This window comes from Phymastichus coffea, unplaced genomic scaffold, assembly GCF_024137745.1.
Source record: "Phymastichus coffea isolate CEN01 unplaced genomic scaffold, Cenicafe_Pcof_1.1 PCOF00002, whole genome shotgun sequence".
Classification (NCBI taxonomy): domain Eukaryota; kingdom Metazoa; phylum Arthropoda; class Insecta; order Hymenoptera; family Eulophidae; genus Phymastichus; species Phymastichus coffea.
Genome location: NW_026706813.1, coordinates 11,287,876 through 11,304,090, shown reverse-complemented (window position 1 = coordinate 11,304,090; position 16,215 = coordinate 11,287,876). Strand labels below are relative to the sequence as shown.

Sequence of the window (16,215 nt, the reverse complement as noted above, 5' to 3'; positions counted from 1 at the left end):
TGACAGTAGAAAAGTTTCTTTGAAATTTACATTATATATTAAGTCTAAAAGAGAAGAAACATGTAACAAGAAAGCTTTCAAAAACTGTAAAAAGTGGAAAGACACTCGAGTCAAAAAATATTTATCATTACGCTTGCTCCAGCTATATAAGAAAATTATAATAATATAAAATGTTCATAGCTGAAACTACAAATAAATAAATGTTTAAATAAGTACCCAGTATCAATAACTACGGATCTCAAACTTGATAAAGTAATTATAGGACTAACAAGTAATTTAAGATAAGCAAGCTATTGTGCATGTATTTGATGTAAAGTTACGAAATATAATTTACTTTCATATGGTGATTCAAGAGCAGTAACAAGTTGTCTTAATAATTACAATAACTGTGGTAGTTATAAAAATATAAAATACAAAGTTAAAATTTTTTAAAATTATTCTCATCCGCCATTATTATATGCAGATAGTTATCAATCAGTTTTAGATGTAATTGTTCTTCCTGAACTACATCTTTTGTTAGGCTATGTCAATATGCTCTATAGTAACATGCACAAACAGTATCCAAATTGTACTGTGAAATAGGTGAAAGAATGTTATATTTATAAAAGTTTTATCAACGGTCGTAACTTTTCATTTGAAGGAAATGTACGTAAAAAATTACTAAACATTATTAACAAGCTTCAACAGATATCTAAAAGTGATCTTTCTGATTTAAAAGAATACATGGCCGTACACTGCTGGTCACCTACTTTAAGCTCCCCGCCGCAAAATTAGTCAAAACTTAAAGTTTAAAGTTCAATGTTCTGGTAAAAATTAACGCACAGAGTCGCGTGGGGGCGTGTTTGAAAGGTCTTTCTAAGAGCATTCAAATGGTATGACTCCTGGATGCCAACCATTGTTTTATAATTTTTTGCAAGCAATAGATTAACATTGAAATTCGGAAAATTTTATGTTAACATTGAAAATTTGCCAAATCTGGAAAAAAATCTTACAAAAATGTAAGTTAGAACATTTTTTAGCTTTTATCAAGCTCTATCTGAATCACTGGTCAAAGAATTATTTTCGTCAGAACCGACGCGCGCTCAGGTATTTTTTTCAGGAAGAAACAGATTTTTTAAACATTTTTTATCTCCGTAAATTCTAAAAATTCAAAAAAATGTATAGAGAAGAATTTTTCTAAGACCAAAAAAAAAAAAAGAGAAAATTCATATTTTTACATAATTCATGATATTTATTATGGAATAATATTGAATGAGTGAAAAAAAAAATTGATGTAGTTTTTTATCTTTTTTGTGAACAAGCTGCGAAAAAAGTTTTTTTTTAAATTGTCAAACATTTTTTTTCAAAAAAATTAAATCGGAAGTTAAATCGGAATCTTTCGCCGCAAATATAATTTTTGATTCCACCTTTAAACGCAACGATAATAAGGACGAAAGTCAGTTTCATGAAGCTACCCTTTTATTGGCTTAGCTAATGCGTGACATCAGTGGCGTTCTTCTAATTTGTTCGAATTTTATGAAATTAATATTGATATGGGCAGTTTCACTATGCTAGTTCTAATTATTTGCATGTTTTAGTACAAATCATCATCATTTTCTGGTATATATGATCTTTTACTTGTTCATTTATCGCATATAATATAATTATAATTTACTCGTTTTTATTTACTTTATTATTTATGTACCTTTAAATTGTTCGTTAATCAATTTTTGTCTATTCCTATTCCGCTTTATTTCAATTTTACATCTTTCTCACGCATACTTGTTTGTCTCGGTCCAATATATGAGTCATGTACATCATTTAAAGTACAATTTACTACACATAGTCAGTTTACAGCGTCAATTTCAATTTTCCTCGAATTCACTATCTCGTCTTATCTTATTAATAATCGGTCTCACTTACTTTCATGAGTGAGTTACGCTCGCTCCTGTTTAGTCTGTCTACTCGTTCTTGCTCAGTCTGTATCGGCAAGCCAAAATAGCCGCTGCTGCTCGCGCGTGTACACCGCGTGTTTCGTTACCGGTCTCTGGAACACCTCCTGAAGCGCTTTCCATCAGTTGTGTGTGTGTGTGTTTTCCAGGTGTGTCACCAGTAATGAGCAGCAGTCTCTGTGGCGCTCACGATGCCGTTGATGATGTGCAGCAGCCTGGCACAGCTTATTGTCGACTGCCGCTTCATCTTTGATTTTCTGGTTGCCCTAAGTGTGTCAGCTTTTTCGGAGTGTTTTTGGTGGTGCCTAAATATCCGTCCGTTATTTCATTCGACTGCACCTCCGTTGCATTTTTTTTGCGTTTTTCTTTCCTATTAGCAACACGTAGTCGGGCGTGTGTGTGTCCGTGCTCTCCAATTTCTTCATCGTGCTGTCCTTTATTTCGTCTTTCGTCTCTACTACTTTTCTTATAGTGCGCTTTCAGTCGAATCGCGCTCATCAACTTGTTGCATCGTTTTCTCGGGCGTCAGTGGGTGAATTTGAAAACAAAAGGGTGTTTTCATTAGGGTGCGGGTAGGGAATAATTATTTAGCTAGTTATGGGGCGGCAAGGGACGGGGATGTCTTTCCTGAGATACAGCAAATAGTACTACACTCTTCGATAAAGCCTTATAATGCACAACATTACAGTTTAATTAAATATTCCATTACTCTATAGAACATAATAGTATGCCTTATCTGGTTATAAAGCTTTGTGTAGTTTTGTAGTTGGGCTGATATCTTTCTGACGGGGCCTTGGCTAGAATAGACGGCCCTGTCTGACTCGCTCTCTTTCTCTCACGCAGCTTCGCTCCTTCGCTGTTGCCCTGGCGAGCGTTTGAAAGTTACGAACCGATACCGATGCTTGCATCGCTTTATTTCAGGGCCAATACCTGAGCAGAGCATCGTCATTGGGAGCCAATTGGGAGCGAGAGCGGCTGCGGCAAGAAGAAGAGAGAGAGAGATTGACGCGTCGCGAGTAGAGAGCGAGCGAGTGCGAGTGACCCGTGGCGATCCGCTCGCGAGAGCGAAGCCGCTGGCGTTGCTCAAGCCGACGCGCAAACGGTTGTCGAGAGAGTTCGAGCCGAGATTTTGAGATAAACGGATCGATTTGACGGCCGAGCATGCGCACGTGAGAGAAAGCTAAACAGTCAGGTCAAGACAAAAAAGTCAGACGACGCCGAGCATAGTACAGCACAGATAGGATTTTCAACGACCCTTGGAGCATCGTGAAATCCATCCGAGCCTGCTACAAGCCTGCCAGCAGTTCCTGCAGTATTTTCTGCCAACAGCAGAATCAGCAGCATTTCCTGCCAGCAGCTCCAGCAGCAGTTCCTGCTAGCAGCACTAGCAGCGATTCCTGCCAGCAGCCTTCACCAGGTCAGGTCGTCTCTCTTTGTCTCTCTATTCGCGAGTGCGCGACGCGTCGGCGAAGTGCTCGCGATCATCCGCGAGCACAGCGAAATTAACGAACAAGGCAAGTCCCTCTTTTGTAATCCTCTCAAATTATTGTACCGTGACCCCGTGCGATTGTCTGCACGAGCGTAGCCACGCGGCCGTCGAGGACGACGCGTGAACTCACGTCGTCGCTCTTTTATTGTTAAGCGTAGAGGAATAAATATTGTTAACGGTTATCGGGAGTGATTATTGTGTGCGCCCGTCATTCCTTTCCTCTCAATCCGAAGCCCAAAACGTTAATTTAGTGACGAGGCCCATCGTCACCGTTCAGAGGAGCGAAAGAGCATCCCTTACTTTTCCCCTTTTTAAATAATTTGTGATACGGCGCTTGGGTACAGGCCCTTGCATGGCTCGTGGAAATTACCTTTCCACAAAACGCGTTAAATTTTAATCATTAGTGTCACATCCTCTTTAATAAGATGGATGTGGATAATAATAAATCTACACGAGCTTTGGGAGATAAACGGATTTTATTTAGTAATAATAAGAGCCAAGAGTTCAATATAATTCATTAACAAAAGTTGAATTATCAAAACTATTGTGCGTTGCAATTTAGCTGCCATAAATCGAAGCGTTATTAGGATCCTTGATTTTTCAGTTTTTTGAATTTACTAAGTTCGATTAGTTGCCAAATTGTGAACTTGTAAAAAAATATAACGTATAAGGATGTAACAAATTAAAAAATTATTTTTCTGTCATTATTTATTAGCTTAAATATACATATTAATGCTTTATTCATCCTACATATTGTATGAATCATTTAATTATTATTTATATAGATAATATTATGTTATAACAAATTTGTATAGTGACCCTAATAATGATTAAGTACATAAATCAAGTTTTCAAAGCTTATATTACCTGACTTCATAAAATAGAAAAATATGATATAAATAGAAACTACAAATAATTATAAATTTATATTAAGGACACACGTACGAATCAAAGCATTTGTAACAGAGTAGGGGTCACAATTACTACTAGGTCTACGATCTTCAAGGTATCCCTTGTTGGCTTCTGCAACACCTCGTGGTATTCGAATACTGACATTACGATTAGCTACTCCCGAACTAAAATCATGAATGCTGCTAGTTTCGCATTTTCCAGTAAGTCTACGCTTATTATCCTCGCCATCATTTGGGTCATAGGCTTGTATATGTTGAGAGTGTCTTTTACTCAGCTTTTCAATGGCTCGTTCGATTTCTTCAATACCATTATCGGCACGCATCGTTTTGGTAGAGAAATTACAGTGTGCGCCAGCACCATTCCAGTGTCCAGCCATAGGTTTTGGATCAAGGCTAACAATCACACCAAATTCTTCGGCAATACGATGCAAAATAAATCGGGCGACCCATAATTCATCACTGGCAGCTATACCTACAGTTGGACCAACCTATTTATAAATTTAGTAGTTATTTATTTAGATTATATAACACATAAAGATATTAAATATGTGTATGTATATACGTATTTATGTATGTATGTATGTATGTATGATTCTTAGCTATTTCGATGGACTCAGAGATACTAGGTTACGATTTTTTTTTTCAGATTTTGCAAAATTATTGTATACATTGAATTAAGTTTTTCTAGCAAATTTTCTTTGCGAAGTATTAAATATAAAAAATTATTAGCTATTAAGGAAAAATGATAAAAAGTTTGAAGGGCAATATTTCTAAGTCTAATAAAAATATTAAAGTCAATATTTTTTAAAATACATGTAACATTTCAAATTTTCTATATAATTACAACAGTAAATAGTAATTTCTTTCAAAAGTTATTAACATTGGTTTTAAATGTTTACGGATAACTCAACGAGCAATATTCTTCTTTTAATTCTTGTTTCAATGGATTTATCAGGGTTTTTTTATAGAAATCAGTTATAAAATTTATGTATCCAACATACGGAAATAGTCTAGTAGAATGAGACCAAAATTAGTTGAAATATGGGTGTAAGAACAAGAGATGAAATTCTTATTGAAATGGATCCAAAACATGATGGTAAATGATATACTAATCAGAGCTTCGCAAATATCCTTGTGCATTTTTTCGACCTATTTTCGAATTTTACACGTGAATATTAATTTAATGACGAATATGTATTAAAAGAAAGTTGTATAACATGAAATTCGCAATGCTCAGCTTAGTACATCTTTTATCATGATGTTTTGGATTCAATCCAGCAAGAATTTTATCTTTTGCTCGTACATTCACCTTGAATTGTAATTCTACTGGATTAAACGGCATGGCACAATGTGAAAGAAAACGCTTAGCATGCGTATGATTGCGACGACGTTCCACTGCACCTTGCAGCAAGAGGCCTCTCGATTTTCTCTTGAGTTATTTGGTTTACAAAACTCGATTAAACTATTCCTGTAACAACTATTATGTATTTAAATTATTTAAGTTTTTTCTCTCTACATTTATAAGGGCTTGAGACTGACGGTTATTAATTAGCGGTCGCATGAGAAATGTTGTATCTCTTTACTAACTTTAAAAATTTTGTCGATTACTTTGTTATTTTATTAATAATTCAGTAATTTATATAATTTTGGAAAAGAAAAAGTAACATGGTGGAAGAAAAATTTAATTTATCTAATTTTATCGATAATATATTACCAAAAGATAATCTCATTTATCAATTATATTAAAAGTATTTGTTGTCATTCCATTTGGAATACATAAATACATTGTATAACCAGACAACTAGAATGTATTTATAAAAAATTACTAAACAAGTTTAAAAAATAATGAAATTATGGCAAATCTCAAAGTAGATAAATTAGGAATGTACGGAATCAGACGGGCACGGGATCATTCAGTGGGCGTGCGATTCCAGTCGATGCTGGTGTTCGCTGAAAGAAGAGTGAGGATTTAAGGCATGCGATTCCATCGAATGAATGATTTGAAGATATATAAATTTTTATTCCTTGTATTATTTTTTATATATGTATTATATTTTAACGATACATAATAATTATTAATTTATTTACAAATCATTTTATTAATAATATTATTGAATATTATTAAAGTACATTACTCACGTTCTTCTATTTTAGTAACACAAACCTCTTTTATGTGATTAATTCACCCTACGTTTTTGAAATATTCTCTTTTTTAGAAAATTTCGCAATTACATGATCACGGACCACTGAAAAATGAGTGGACTCCACTCTTTTAATTTCTTTTTATCGTAACTTATTATAACTTTTCTATAGCCTGAGCTGTACGGACATAAAAATGTTTCAGTAATTTTTCACTAAAAGGCTTCAGAAATGTTTCTAACCTTTTATGAAACCTTGCTGAAATTTAGCAGTAATATTTCATGCTATGTGGCAGTGAGTATACAGCTAGTTTAAATCGTTATATTTGGGCTCTAAATTTATGTGACATTACGTATTTTCGGATATTATTTTTCTGAGGTGATTGTGACATGATATCACGTTTTTTCACGTATTCCTTTAAAAATTATAATTACTAATTTAAAATCACTTTTAATGAATATTGAGAAAATAATTACATAGAAAAATAAAACTCTAAATTTTTAAGGATATTCCTTATGGTTAATTACAATAATATTAATTACATTATTTTAAAAGTGTTTTACACGATAAAATACTCTTCAAAGTTAGATATTTTCATCTTAAATAGAACATGCAGAAATCAATAATTCATGAAAATAACTGTATACAGTTTTTCCTCAACAAGTCACCTTTATTAATATTAGAATTACATCAAAATAAAAATACAACCTTATAGAGGAGCAAAATGTGAACAATTTTCTTTTCAAAAAGTTTTCAGTAACATTTATACGTTCTGAGAAAAAAATTATTGAAAATTAAAAAGTGTAAATTGAAAAAATTGTTGTCACAAAATCTGTAGGTTACGCAAAAATATTTTTGATACAAAAATTGTTTATATTTTTGTACTTCAGAAGCTGATATTTTTTATCTTATCCTAATTTTAATATTAAAAAGATGATTTTCTAGGGTAAAGACCATATAAAGTCATTTTCATAAATGATGAATTTCTTATAAGTTATATTGTAAAGATTTTAAACTATATTCATCGTGTTTCAATTAGGAAATGCTAACACATAAAAGCTATTAATTATATTCTTAGATGAATTGTGACAAATTTGATTGCAAAAAGTTTAAATGAAGAAATCTAGATTTTAGTCGAATAATGAAATTTTGTTTAAATCTTCTAAATAAGTGTTGGAATTAATCATATAATGTTATTATTGATTTTTAACATTAAGTATTTACTTTGGAGCTGAAAATTATAATATATGATAAATTTTAAGTTTTTTGACAGAAATAAATATCAATTACTTAAAAAAAACAACTATTAACTTTAATAGCTAGTATATGTAATTTTCTTGTAACAAATATGTTATGAAAAGGGTGAAGGAATATATCTAAGAATAGCATCAAGACATACGCTATGCCCGGCACGAATACATAATGAGAGGCAGGAGGTACGTTCGGGTCACACGGGAAAGCGTACAAGACTATTCATCCCATCCTTTTCATGATAATTTTATTTCACAGGTCACTTTCTGCGTGGTCATTTTCTATACAACACCCATACGATGGGGCACGCAAGAGAGACAAGTGTGGGAACTCGTGTTCGCTCTTAATTACAATAAATTTGGTTTTTACAATTACGAGTAGTTCGGCGTCCGAGATGCAACTCGAGTTGCGCGAAGACTTGTTTGCGTGTAAACACGCATTTGCTGGCCCTCGGCGCCACTGCTCGGGCCCGAAGATGCGAAACCTTGTAACAATAATGTATGCTTTACAGGAAACTATGGGTAGAATAATAATTTTATTGTGTTCGGTACAGAGTCCGTTTCACTGATTGAGTGATGGAGTCTGGCGCGCATAGCTAAGAGTAATTCATAACAAATTTATTTATTATGGTGAAACCCTACTCTATACATATAATAAATTAAATAAAAACAAAAAAATTTATTTATTAATATAAATATATAACAATACTGTTTTAGTATTGGAAACAATCAGTGTTTTAGGCTGAAATAGCCGTTCATCATATATCACATGACTGTTATCCCTATTTATCAAATTATTAAATAGTCGGCTTGCGCAGAGTATTGAAGAGAATTTTTTTTTTCACACATGTGAAGGATTTACGTAACAGTATCAAGCCCCACCTCTATCCGTGAGATTCAACTTATATAACTAATCCCTTTGATCCTTAAAGAAAAACGTTATCTAGCATTTTTAGGGACAGAATTAGTATTGGACAAGTATTTTTTAGAATACTTTTTCCAAGTACTTTTTTCTTCCCCTTGTTTTTTCTATCTCCATCTTTATCATTGAGTTTTATATATGCGCTATTCTATTTTCGTCCCATTTGATTCACTCATAGTTTGACAGTTCATATACACATTATCAAGCGCTGTGTAGTGAATACTGAGGCTTGAATGATCTGCTGTGATGTGAACACACTATAGCTAATTTAGCTTATTTTGCCGTTCCATAACCGACATCGTCACTATTACGACCAGGCAATCCGAATCTCTGTAGCCACTCCTTGTATGTGGCACTAAAGACAAATATATTTCTTGGTTTTCCCAAAGTTACTTTGATAATTTAACCAATTATGTTATAAGGCCAGTCACCCGAACTCTAAGAGATGCCATGAAGATGACGTTCATGCCAAGAGTTCTCTTTCCTCTATTTCTGTGTTGGTCTTTTTTAGCAAAAGGTGATTCGAAGAGTCATATTAAAAGATTTGCTTGTACGTGAGAGGAATAACAGCTAACTCCTTCAAGATGATATCACCTCTAGATGGCTTGAATCCCTGCAGGTCTACTACGAAAGACTTTTCGAATATGAATGACTGTTAGTGCTGATCCTCGTTTTATACTTGTATTCCTTCCTGTTACCCTGTCGAGCCACCTTATCTCCGCTTACAAGATTGTACTGTATAATATACGATCATGTAGAATCAGACAATAGGCTGCTATAATATCTGAAGAATTTCCTTTGGCCTAATTTCTTAAGAAATTCGTTTTGCTTTGAAAAGTCAATCGTTATTAGCAATATTTTCTCAATAAAATCTTTCTTATTGAGTACAAGCTTTACATCTTTATTGTGGTGAGCATTTTGAAAATTTGCAAACATATCGTAAAGCATGGCGTATTGATTTTGATTAATTGTGACGGGCGAATCGATCGTTGAGTTCGATCGCCTTATTCGCCTCTCTCTCTTCCACGTGCCTTCCCCTGAGCCGCTGCCACATCGGTCTCGGTTGATGAAAACCGAGTATCGACGCACGATGTGGCTTTGTTGCAGGTTTGATTCCTGATCGGCGGAGATGGAGCGAGAGCGGGAAACAGAGGAGAGAGAGAAGAATTCCGAGCTAGTTGAGCCTCGCGACAAAAACAAGTGTGTGAATAGTTGATTGCCATCGAGTAACCAGCATTAAAGAGGAAGACCAGCTGCATCCACCTAGAAATCCACCGTTGGAGGACTACATAGTGGGCCCAGCAGACGTGGACTTCCGCAGCAGCGCTCCCTCCTAAGGTCAGGTACCCTTTTTCTTTCTCGGTGCGCGCCTCGATTTCTCTCTCTCCGAGCATTGTATCGGCCGGACGCGGACGAGTGGCTGCACGCGTAAATTCGCATCGCACTCTCGGGAATTCGCGGAACAGTTGTAAGGTGATGTTCTGTTTCCTGTGCGTTAATTCGCACGGAACGGACTAGCCCGGACTTGGCCGACGCATACGTCAAATGCCGTATGTAAATTGCTGTTTTAATAAAGTGTAAATAAATGTCCGAAATGATGAGTTTCTTTGTGCAACCTGTCTCTCTTGTAACTAGGTAAATCGCGATCATCGACATTACCGGAAAACATAAGCCCTCGTTAATTTTCCGCGACGAAGCGAATGTGCCTTATGAGCCTTACCCCTTAAAATAATTTGTGACGCGACGTTGTTCGGGCTTATTTCCTATACGGATTTCAAAATTATTAACGTAACACATGGATCAATAAGTCCCGAGACTAACAATGAAAACAACATTTTTTTTGCAAAATTTTTTTTTATTCGTCAACATAATCACCTTTTAGGGTGATACAATGGTTCCAACGCTTTTCCAATTTTTCAATACCATGTTTTTAAAAAAATTTATCTTTCGCTTCAAAATAAGCTTCAGTTTCAGCGATGACCTCCTCATTTGAGCCAAATCTTTTTCCCTGCAGCATTTTTTTAAGATCAGCAAAGAGCCAGTAGTCACTGGGGGCTAAATCTGGCGAGTATGGGGGGTGGGGAAGCAGATCAAAGCCCAATTCGTTCAATTTTGCCATTGTTTTCATCGACTTGTGGCAGGGTGCATTGTCTTGGTGAAAAAGGATTTTTTTTCTCTGCATGTGCGGTCGTTTTTTTGCGATTTCCTCCTTCAAACGCACCAGTAAGTCAATATAATAATCACTGTTGATCGATTTACCTTTTTCAAGGTAGTCAATGAAAATCACGCCATGCGTATCCCAAAAAACTGACGCCATGACTTTGCCAGCTGACTGCTGCGTTTTCGGACGTTTCGGACGGCTTTCGCCAGCTGTGCGCCACTCAGATGATTGCCGCTTCGACTCTGGAGTGTAGTGATGTGTCCATGTTTCGTCCATGGTCACGTAACGACGCAAGAAATCTTTTTTGTTGCGAGTAAATAGCGATAAACAGCTTTCTGAATCATCGACTCGTTGCTGTTTTTGTTCCATCGAAAGCAATCGCGGCACCCACTTGGAAAAAATCTTTTTCATGCTCAATTTTTCATGAAGGATAGTAAATACACTTCCATATGATATCTGTGTCATCTCAGCAATCTCACGGAGCTTCACTTTACGATCTTTCATTATAATTTTTGTCACTTCACTCACATTTTCCGGTGTAACGGCTTCCACAGGTCTACCCGAGCGTTCCGCGTTATTTGTGTCGGTACGACCACGTTTAAACTCGGCAAACCACCGACAAATCGTTGCTTTTGATGGACAAGAGTCCGGGTAACATTTTTCAATCAATTGTTTCTCTTGCACGGTGTTTTTACCCATTAAAAAACAATGTTTTATCAGAACACGAAACTCGGTTTTCTCCATTTTTTAAACAAATTACAAAACGACTTTACTCCAACCTCGATAACTCAGCTGTTTCTGGTCCGATCGACTTAAAATTTTGACACGTTTCAAGTAAAGGTTAGTACTCTAGAAAGACGTGGTTACTGGTTTACTACGAGCGCCATCTCTGGGTTAGTCTCGGGACTAATTGATCCATGTGTTACGTGTGACATTTATGTACAGTGACTATCGGTAGATATTTTTCTGCTTTTGTCAATTGTATTTTTATTATATTTTGCCTCACCACTTTAAATGTGTAACTGCTTCTGGCTTCAACAGATTTTCAAATGGCGGAATATTTTTTATGTTGTATACAAACATTAGAGGAGATTTATTTTTTAATGTATTCATTTTTTTATTTACTGGATTCATTTCTTTATTTTGATTATCATGATAAATCTCGTACTTGTTGGTGAATTGACTTAACCAGTAATTTAATAATTCAACTTACTGTTTCTTATTTGGTATTTTGTTGTCTGGGCTGCTTCATTGTCTTTTGCTGTTTACAGTTTTTTATTGTTTCGATGTTGTTTTGAGTTGGAGTAGACATTGTGCTCCTTTTTGAATGACCTTTCTGCTGCTACGATAAAAAAAATGGGCACAAGCCAATACAAAATTTAAGAGGTAAAAGGTTTTTATTATCTTCAGAATCTCCGAGAGAGAAACATAGAGACGACTGCACTGCACATATGTTGATGAGGCATTTGTGCAGAGAGTGGTGCGGCAACGTAGTACTGATGCACAGTATACTATTTCCCTTTTTTCCTAAAATCTAATATTTCGAGTAATTCGTCGAATTAGTTTCAACAGTCTTTTTATCATCGAATCGATGTTCCTTAAGCGGCATTTTCAATCGACGAAACAACCAAAAGTCGCAGGCGAGCTATATCAGGACTATATAGAAGCTGGTGGAGCTGCGTAACACTGTATTTCAATAAATACTGCTGTACAAGGTTTGATACATGCGCTGAAGTATTGGCGTGATGAAGAAGCCAGTCACCGGTTTCCTAAAGTTGCGGTAGTTTTTTCCTGATTACATCACGCAATCTTTTCAAAACTTCAACGTAGTACTCTTTATTGATTGTCTGACCTGTAGGAGCATATTGGTGGTGCATAACACCTTTATAATAAAAGAATATTGCTGAATATTGCTTCGACTTTGACGGGCTTTTATTCGGCCGAGGCTTGGATGGAAGCTTCTAGTGCGAAGATTTTTGTATCGTGGCAGGATCATAACTAAACTTTTTCCAGGGTTAACGAAAAATTTTATGCCAATACGGTGATTGGTTCGTTATACCATTTTTAGTAAAAAATGCACTGCGATGAACGCAAAAAAAGTCGTTGTAAACCTCGTACTATCATAGAAATAATCGTCGACATGAAATTCGGAATTATGTGGATTTTGAAAAAATACATTATTCAATTTCTTTTTCAATTTGCAAAAAGCTGTAAAACTTGTAGTGTAACTTCCTTCCTAAGTACTGTAAAAGTCAAGTTTTATTTATTTTTCATTGTGAAAACTCTGCAGTATGTGACAAAACTCAATATCGATATCAAGAATTCAACGGAAATAATGAAAATTATAGTATTTAGTAATTTGTTGCTATCTTTTTAATGGAAGAATTTTTCTTGACAGAACTTTTATTGACTTAAAGATCTGCTTAAATACCGTTGTATTCTACATTTTTATCTTATTTCAAGCATGCTTAGCCTTTTTAATGCACTTTTCAGGATTCGAGAATTACATATTTCATCTTGGTATTTAGATTACAGACAATGAAAAGATGCTCTCGAACATTAGAAAAATGTGTAGCGACTTGATTTTTTCGGCCGTTTAGAAAAAAAATTGTACTATGTTGTCATATATCTATATATTTAACAATATGTACACATCTATATACTTAACAATATGTCCATATCTATATACTTAACCTTTTCGCTCTGGACTGGTCCATATATGGAACAACAAGAAAAACGAACGTAATAGATGTTTATAAGATCAATTTAATGCACTAAATTTAGGAAAAATATTGAAAACAATCATGTTACTTCTTTGACCTTCAAAATTAACTTTGAAGGTCAAACAATGAAAATACGTATTTGCGTTTGAAAATTGGTATACCTACGTTTTATGAGTCACTGAATACGATAAAATTAGTACAAAAATTCTAGTGACTTTTTTGACCTTGAACTTTGAAGGTCAAACAAAATTTAAGATCAAAGAAGTGACTAGAACTTTTTATACTATTTTTATCGTATTAAGTGGTTCATAAAACATAAGTATACCAATTTTCAAGCTCAAATACGCATTTTCATTATTTGACTTTCAAAGTTCAAGGTTAAATATGAATCTGACATTTTTTTCACAATTTTTATTGTAATCAGCACATCAAAAAACACTGTAAAGCGCTCTTAAACCTGCACTTATAATTTTTTATATTAGCCTTAACTTTCTCTCCGGAAGTTGTCCGTATATGAACCAGTACTCCGTGTGGTGACTTGTCATAAGAAGTTTATTGACTTAAGTCATGAAATTCCGCTTTATAAAATTCAGCGGTCAATTTTAAAAAGAAAAACCTCCGGAGCGAAAAGGTTTACAATGTGTACATATCTATATACTGAACAATGTGTACATATTTTGTAACAGGCTGCCGTTTAGTCTAAAATCACGCAAACGTACCTTTAAATGTGACTAAACGACGCCTTGTTATCTATGTGCTTAAAGCACAATAACCTACCTTGCCCCGAAGTGCGCCTGCGCAGAGTCTTCTACTTCTCCGAGTTGGGTTCCCCCAACTCGCCGCTCGGCGGCGCTGTCGCTCTTACTAGTAGCGCTCGTGCGGCCGCCACTGGAACCTAGGTTATTGACTCGCGTCTAGTGATACTCGCACGATTCGTGCTTCGCAACCGGCGAATTCGAATCTCCTGAAAATAAACACTGGCGCGACCTCCGGACAAAGGAATGACAAAATAACGACTATTTAACTCGAATATAACGATTAAGATGCTCTTTATTTAGCTAATTAAATTACACGGGGAATTGGCCGAGAGACTCACGCACGCACGCGTGAATGACAACACACGCTAATCGAGAGAGAGAGAAAAAACAAACTCTTCGCGCTCGCTGCGCGGATTCGCACGCAAAATTAATACAATGATTAACAACAAAGGAAGAAGGTGCACCTACCGCAATATCAATGAGGATACGGTGGCCAACCGTATCCGACAATCAAACAGTTGATCGACTGACTCGCTGCTCGCTGCACTGCTTCCAACACTTTTGCTGCTGTTGTTGTTGCCGCTACTAATGCTGCTGTTATTGCTGTTGCTGTTGTTGCTACCGCAGTTGTTGCTGCTGCTACTGCTGCTGCTGCTGCTGCTAGCACTCACCCACGCAAGTCGCAACGTCAATGGCAAACAAACACAAAATTCGAACGGCTCGGGAAAATGGAGGTTATCGGCACGAACGGACTGAGTGGCACAGTCATACTACCGGTCGGACCCTCCCCTCCCGGTCATTGCCCCTACGCTCTCTCTCTCTCTCGCGAACCGAGCGCGGCTACTCTCGTTTAGCCGCTCGCTAACCTCGCGCGAGTCTACGATTTTCGGTAATCGTTGCAATTTATACACTTAACAATCATTCAGGCATGTTAACTGCCCTATTAACTTGCGTCAATATTCAGGGAATATATACTCCGCAACAAAATTATCACAACAACATTTTTCATAGAAAAATTGCCATTGTTCAAATGCTTGTAACTCGGTCAATTTTCATCGTATTGAGATCATTTTTTTGTAGGGAATTTTGTATACTTTTAAGAAAAAATAATTTCCAATAGCTGCGAGATAATACCACCTTTCTATGTCTTAAGGGAGTACGGTGAGAGATAGAACCAAAAATGAGAATCGTTTGAAACTTTAACTATATCTTTACTAAAATGCTTTAAAGCTATGGTTCAAATTTCGTGATCGTTCAGAGTTTCAAAGCCGATAAATTAATTATTGAAATTAACATGTGATCTTATGGGGAAATGTACTTTTTATCGTTTATTAAAGCTTTCCAAAATGAAAAAATTCCGAAAAAATTCTGAGTTGTGTAAAAAATGATTCTACATCCATATCCGTTTTCAAAATTATCAATCAGAACCTGGTTTGATCGTAATTAAATAATTTCTACCGCAAAATGATGAGTGACGTCAGCGAATAGGAGATACGGCAACGTCGTATCTAACCTGCGCTCCCCGATTCAAATGTGTGTGCTTGAGTGACGCATATGCTTTAAAATATACAACTGTTTGGCTTGATTACAATTACTTAAAAAAAGACTATTAATAAAAAAACAGTAACAAATTTAATAAAATCTGTATTTATTGCAACAATTCTTATAAAAAATAATTAGAAACAGTAATTAAAAAATATTTTCCGAAGTAACAGTCTCCAAGTAATCACTCAACTTACGAATTATTTTCTTATTCTTAGTGACTTGTCCATTCGATAATAGCTGATACAAACCATCAAATTTGTTTGCTTTATAAGCTTCTTTTATCATAGTGCAAGTAATATCAGCAGCTATTATTTTTTTTATCATAATAAGAGACAAACAATTTTCATAAATTTTAAAAGATTATAATTTAGGTAAATTAATTTTTT

The 16,215-nt window shown here is 35.4% G+C and overlaps 1 protein-coding gene across 1 annotated transcript in view; it reads right to left on the bottom strand.

Annotated features, from left to right (window-relative positions):
- Positions 1-4,123: 4,123 nt before the first annotated feature.
- LOC131663817 (glutamine synthetase 2 cytoplasmic-like) overlaps positions 4,124-16,215 on the bottom strand; it is a 125,536-nt gene continuing 113,444 nt past the window's right edge. The window contains exon 4 of the mRNA XM_058934493.1: positions 4,124-4,819. Coding sequence (XP_058790476.1) covers positions 4,337-4,819 — 483 coding nt within the window. The 3' untranslated portion in view covers positions 4,124-4,336. The remainder of the gene's footprint in view (positions 4,820-16,215) is intronic.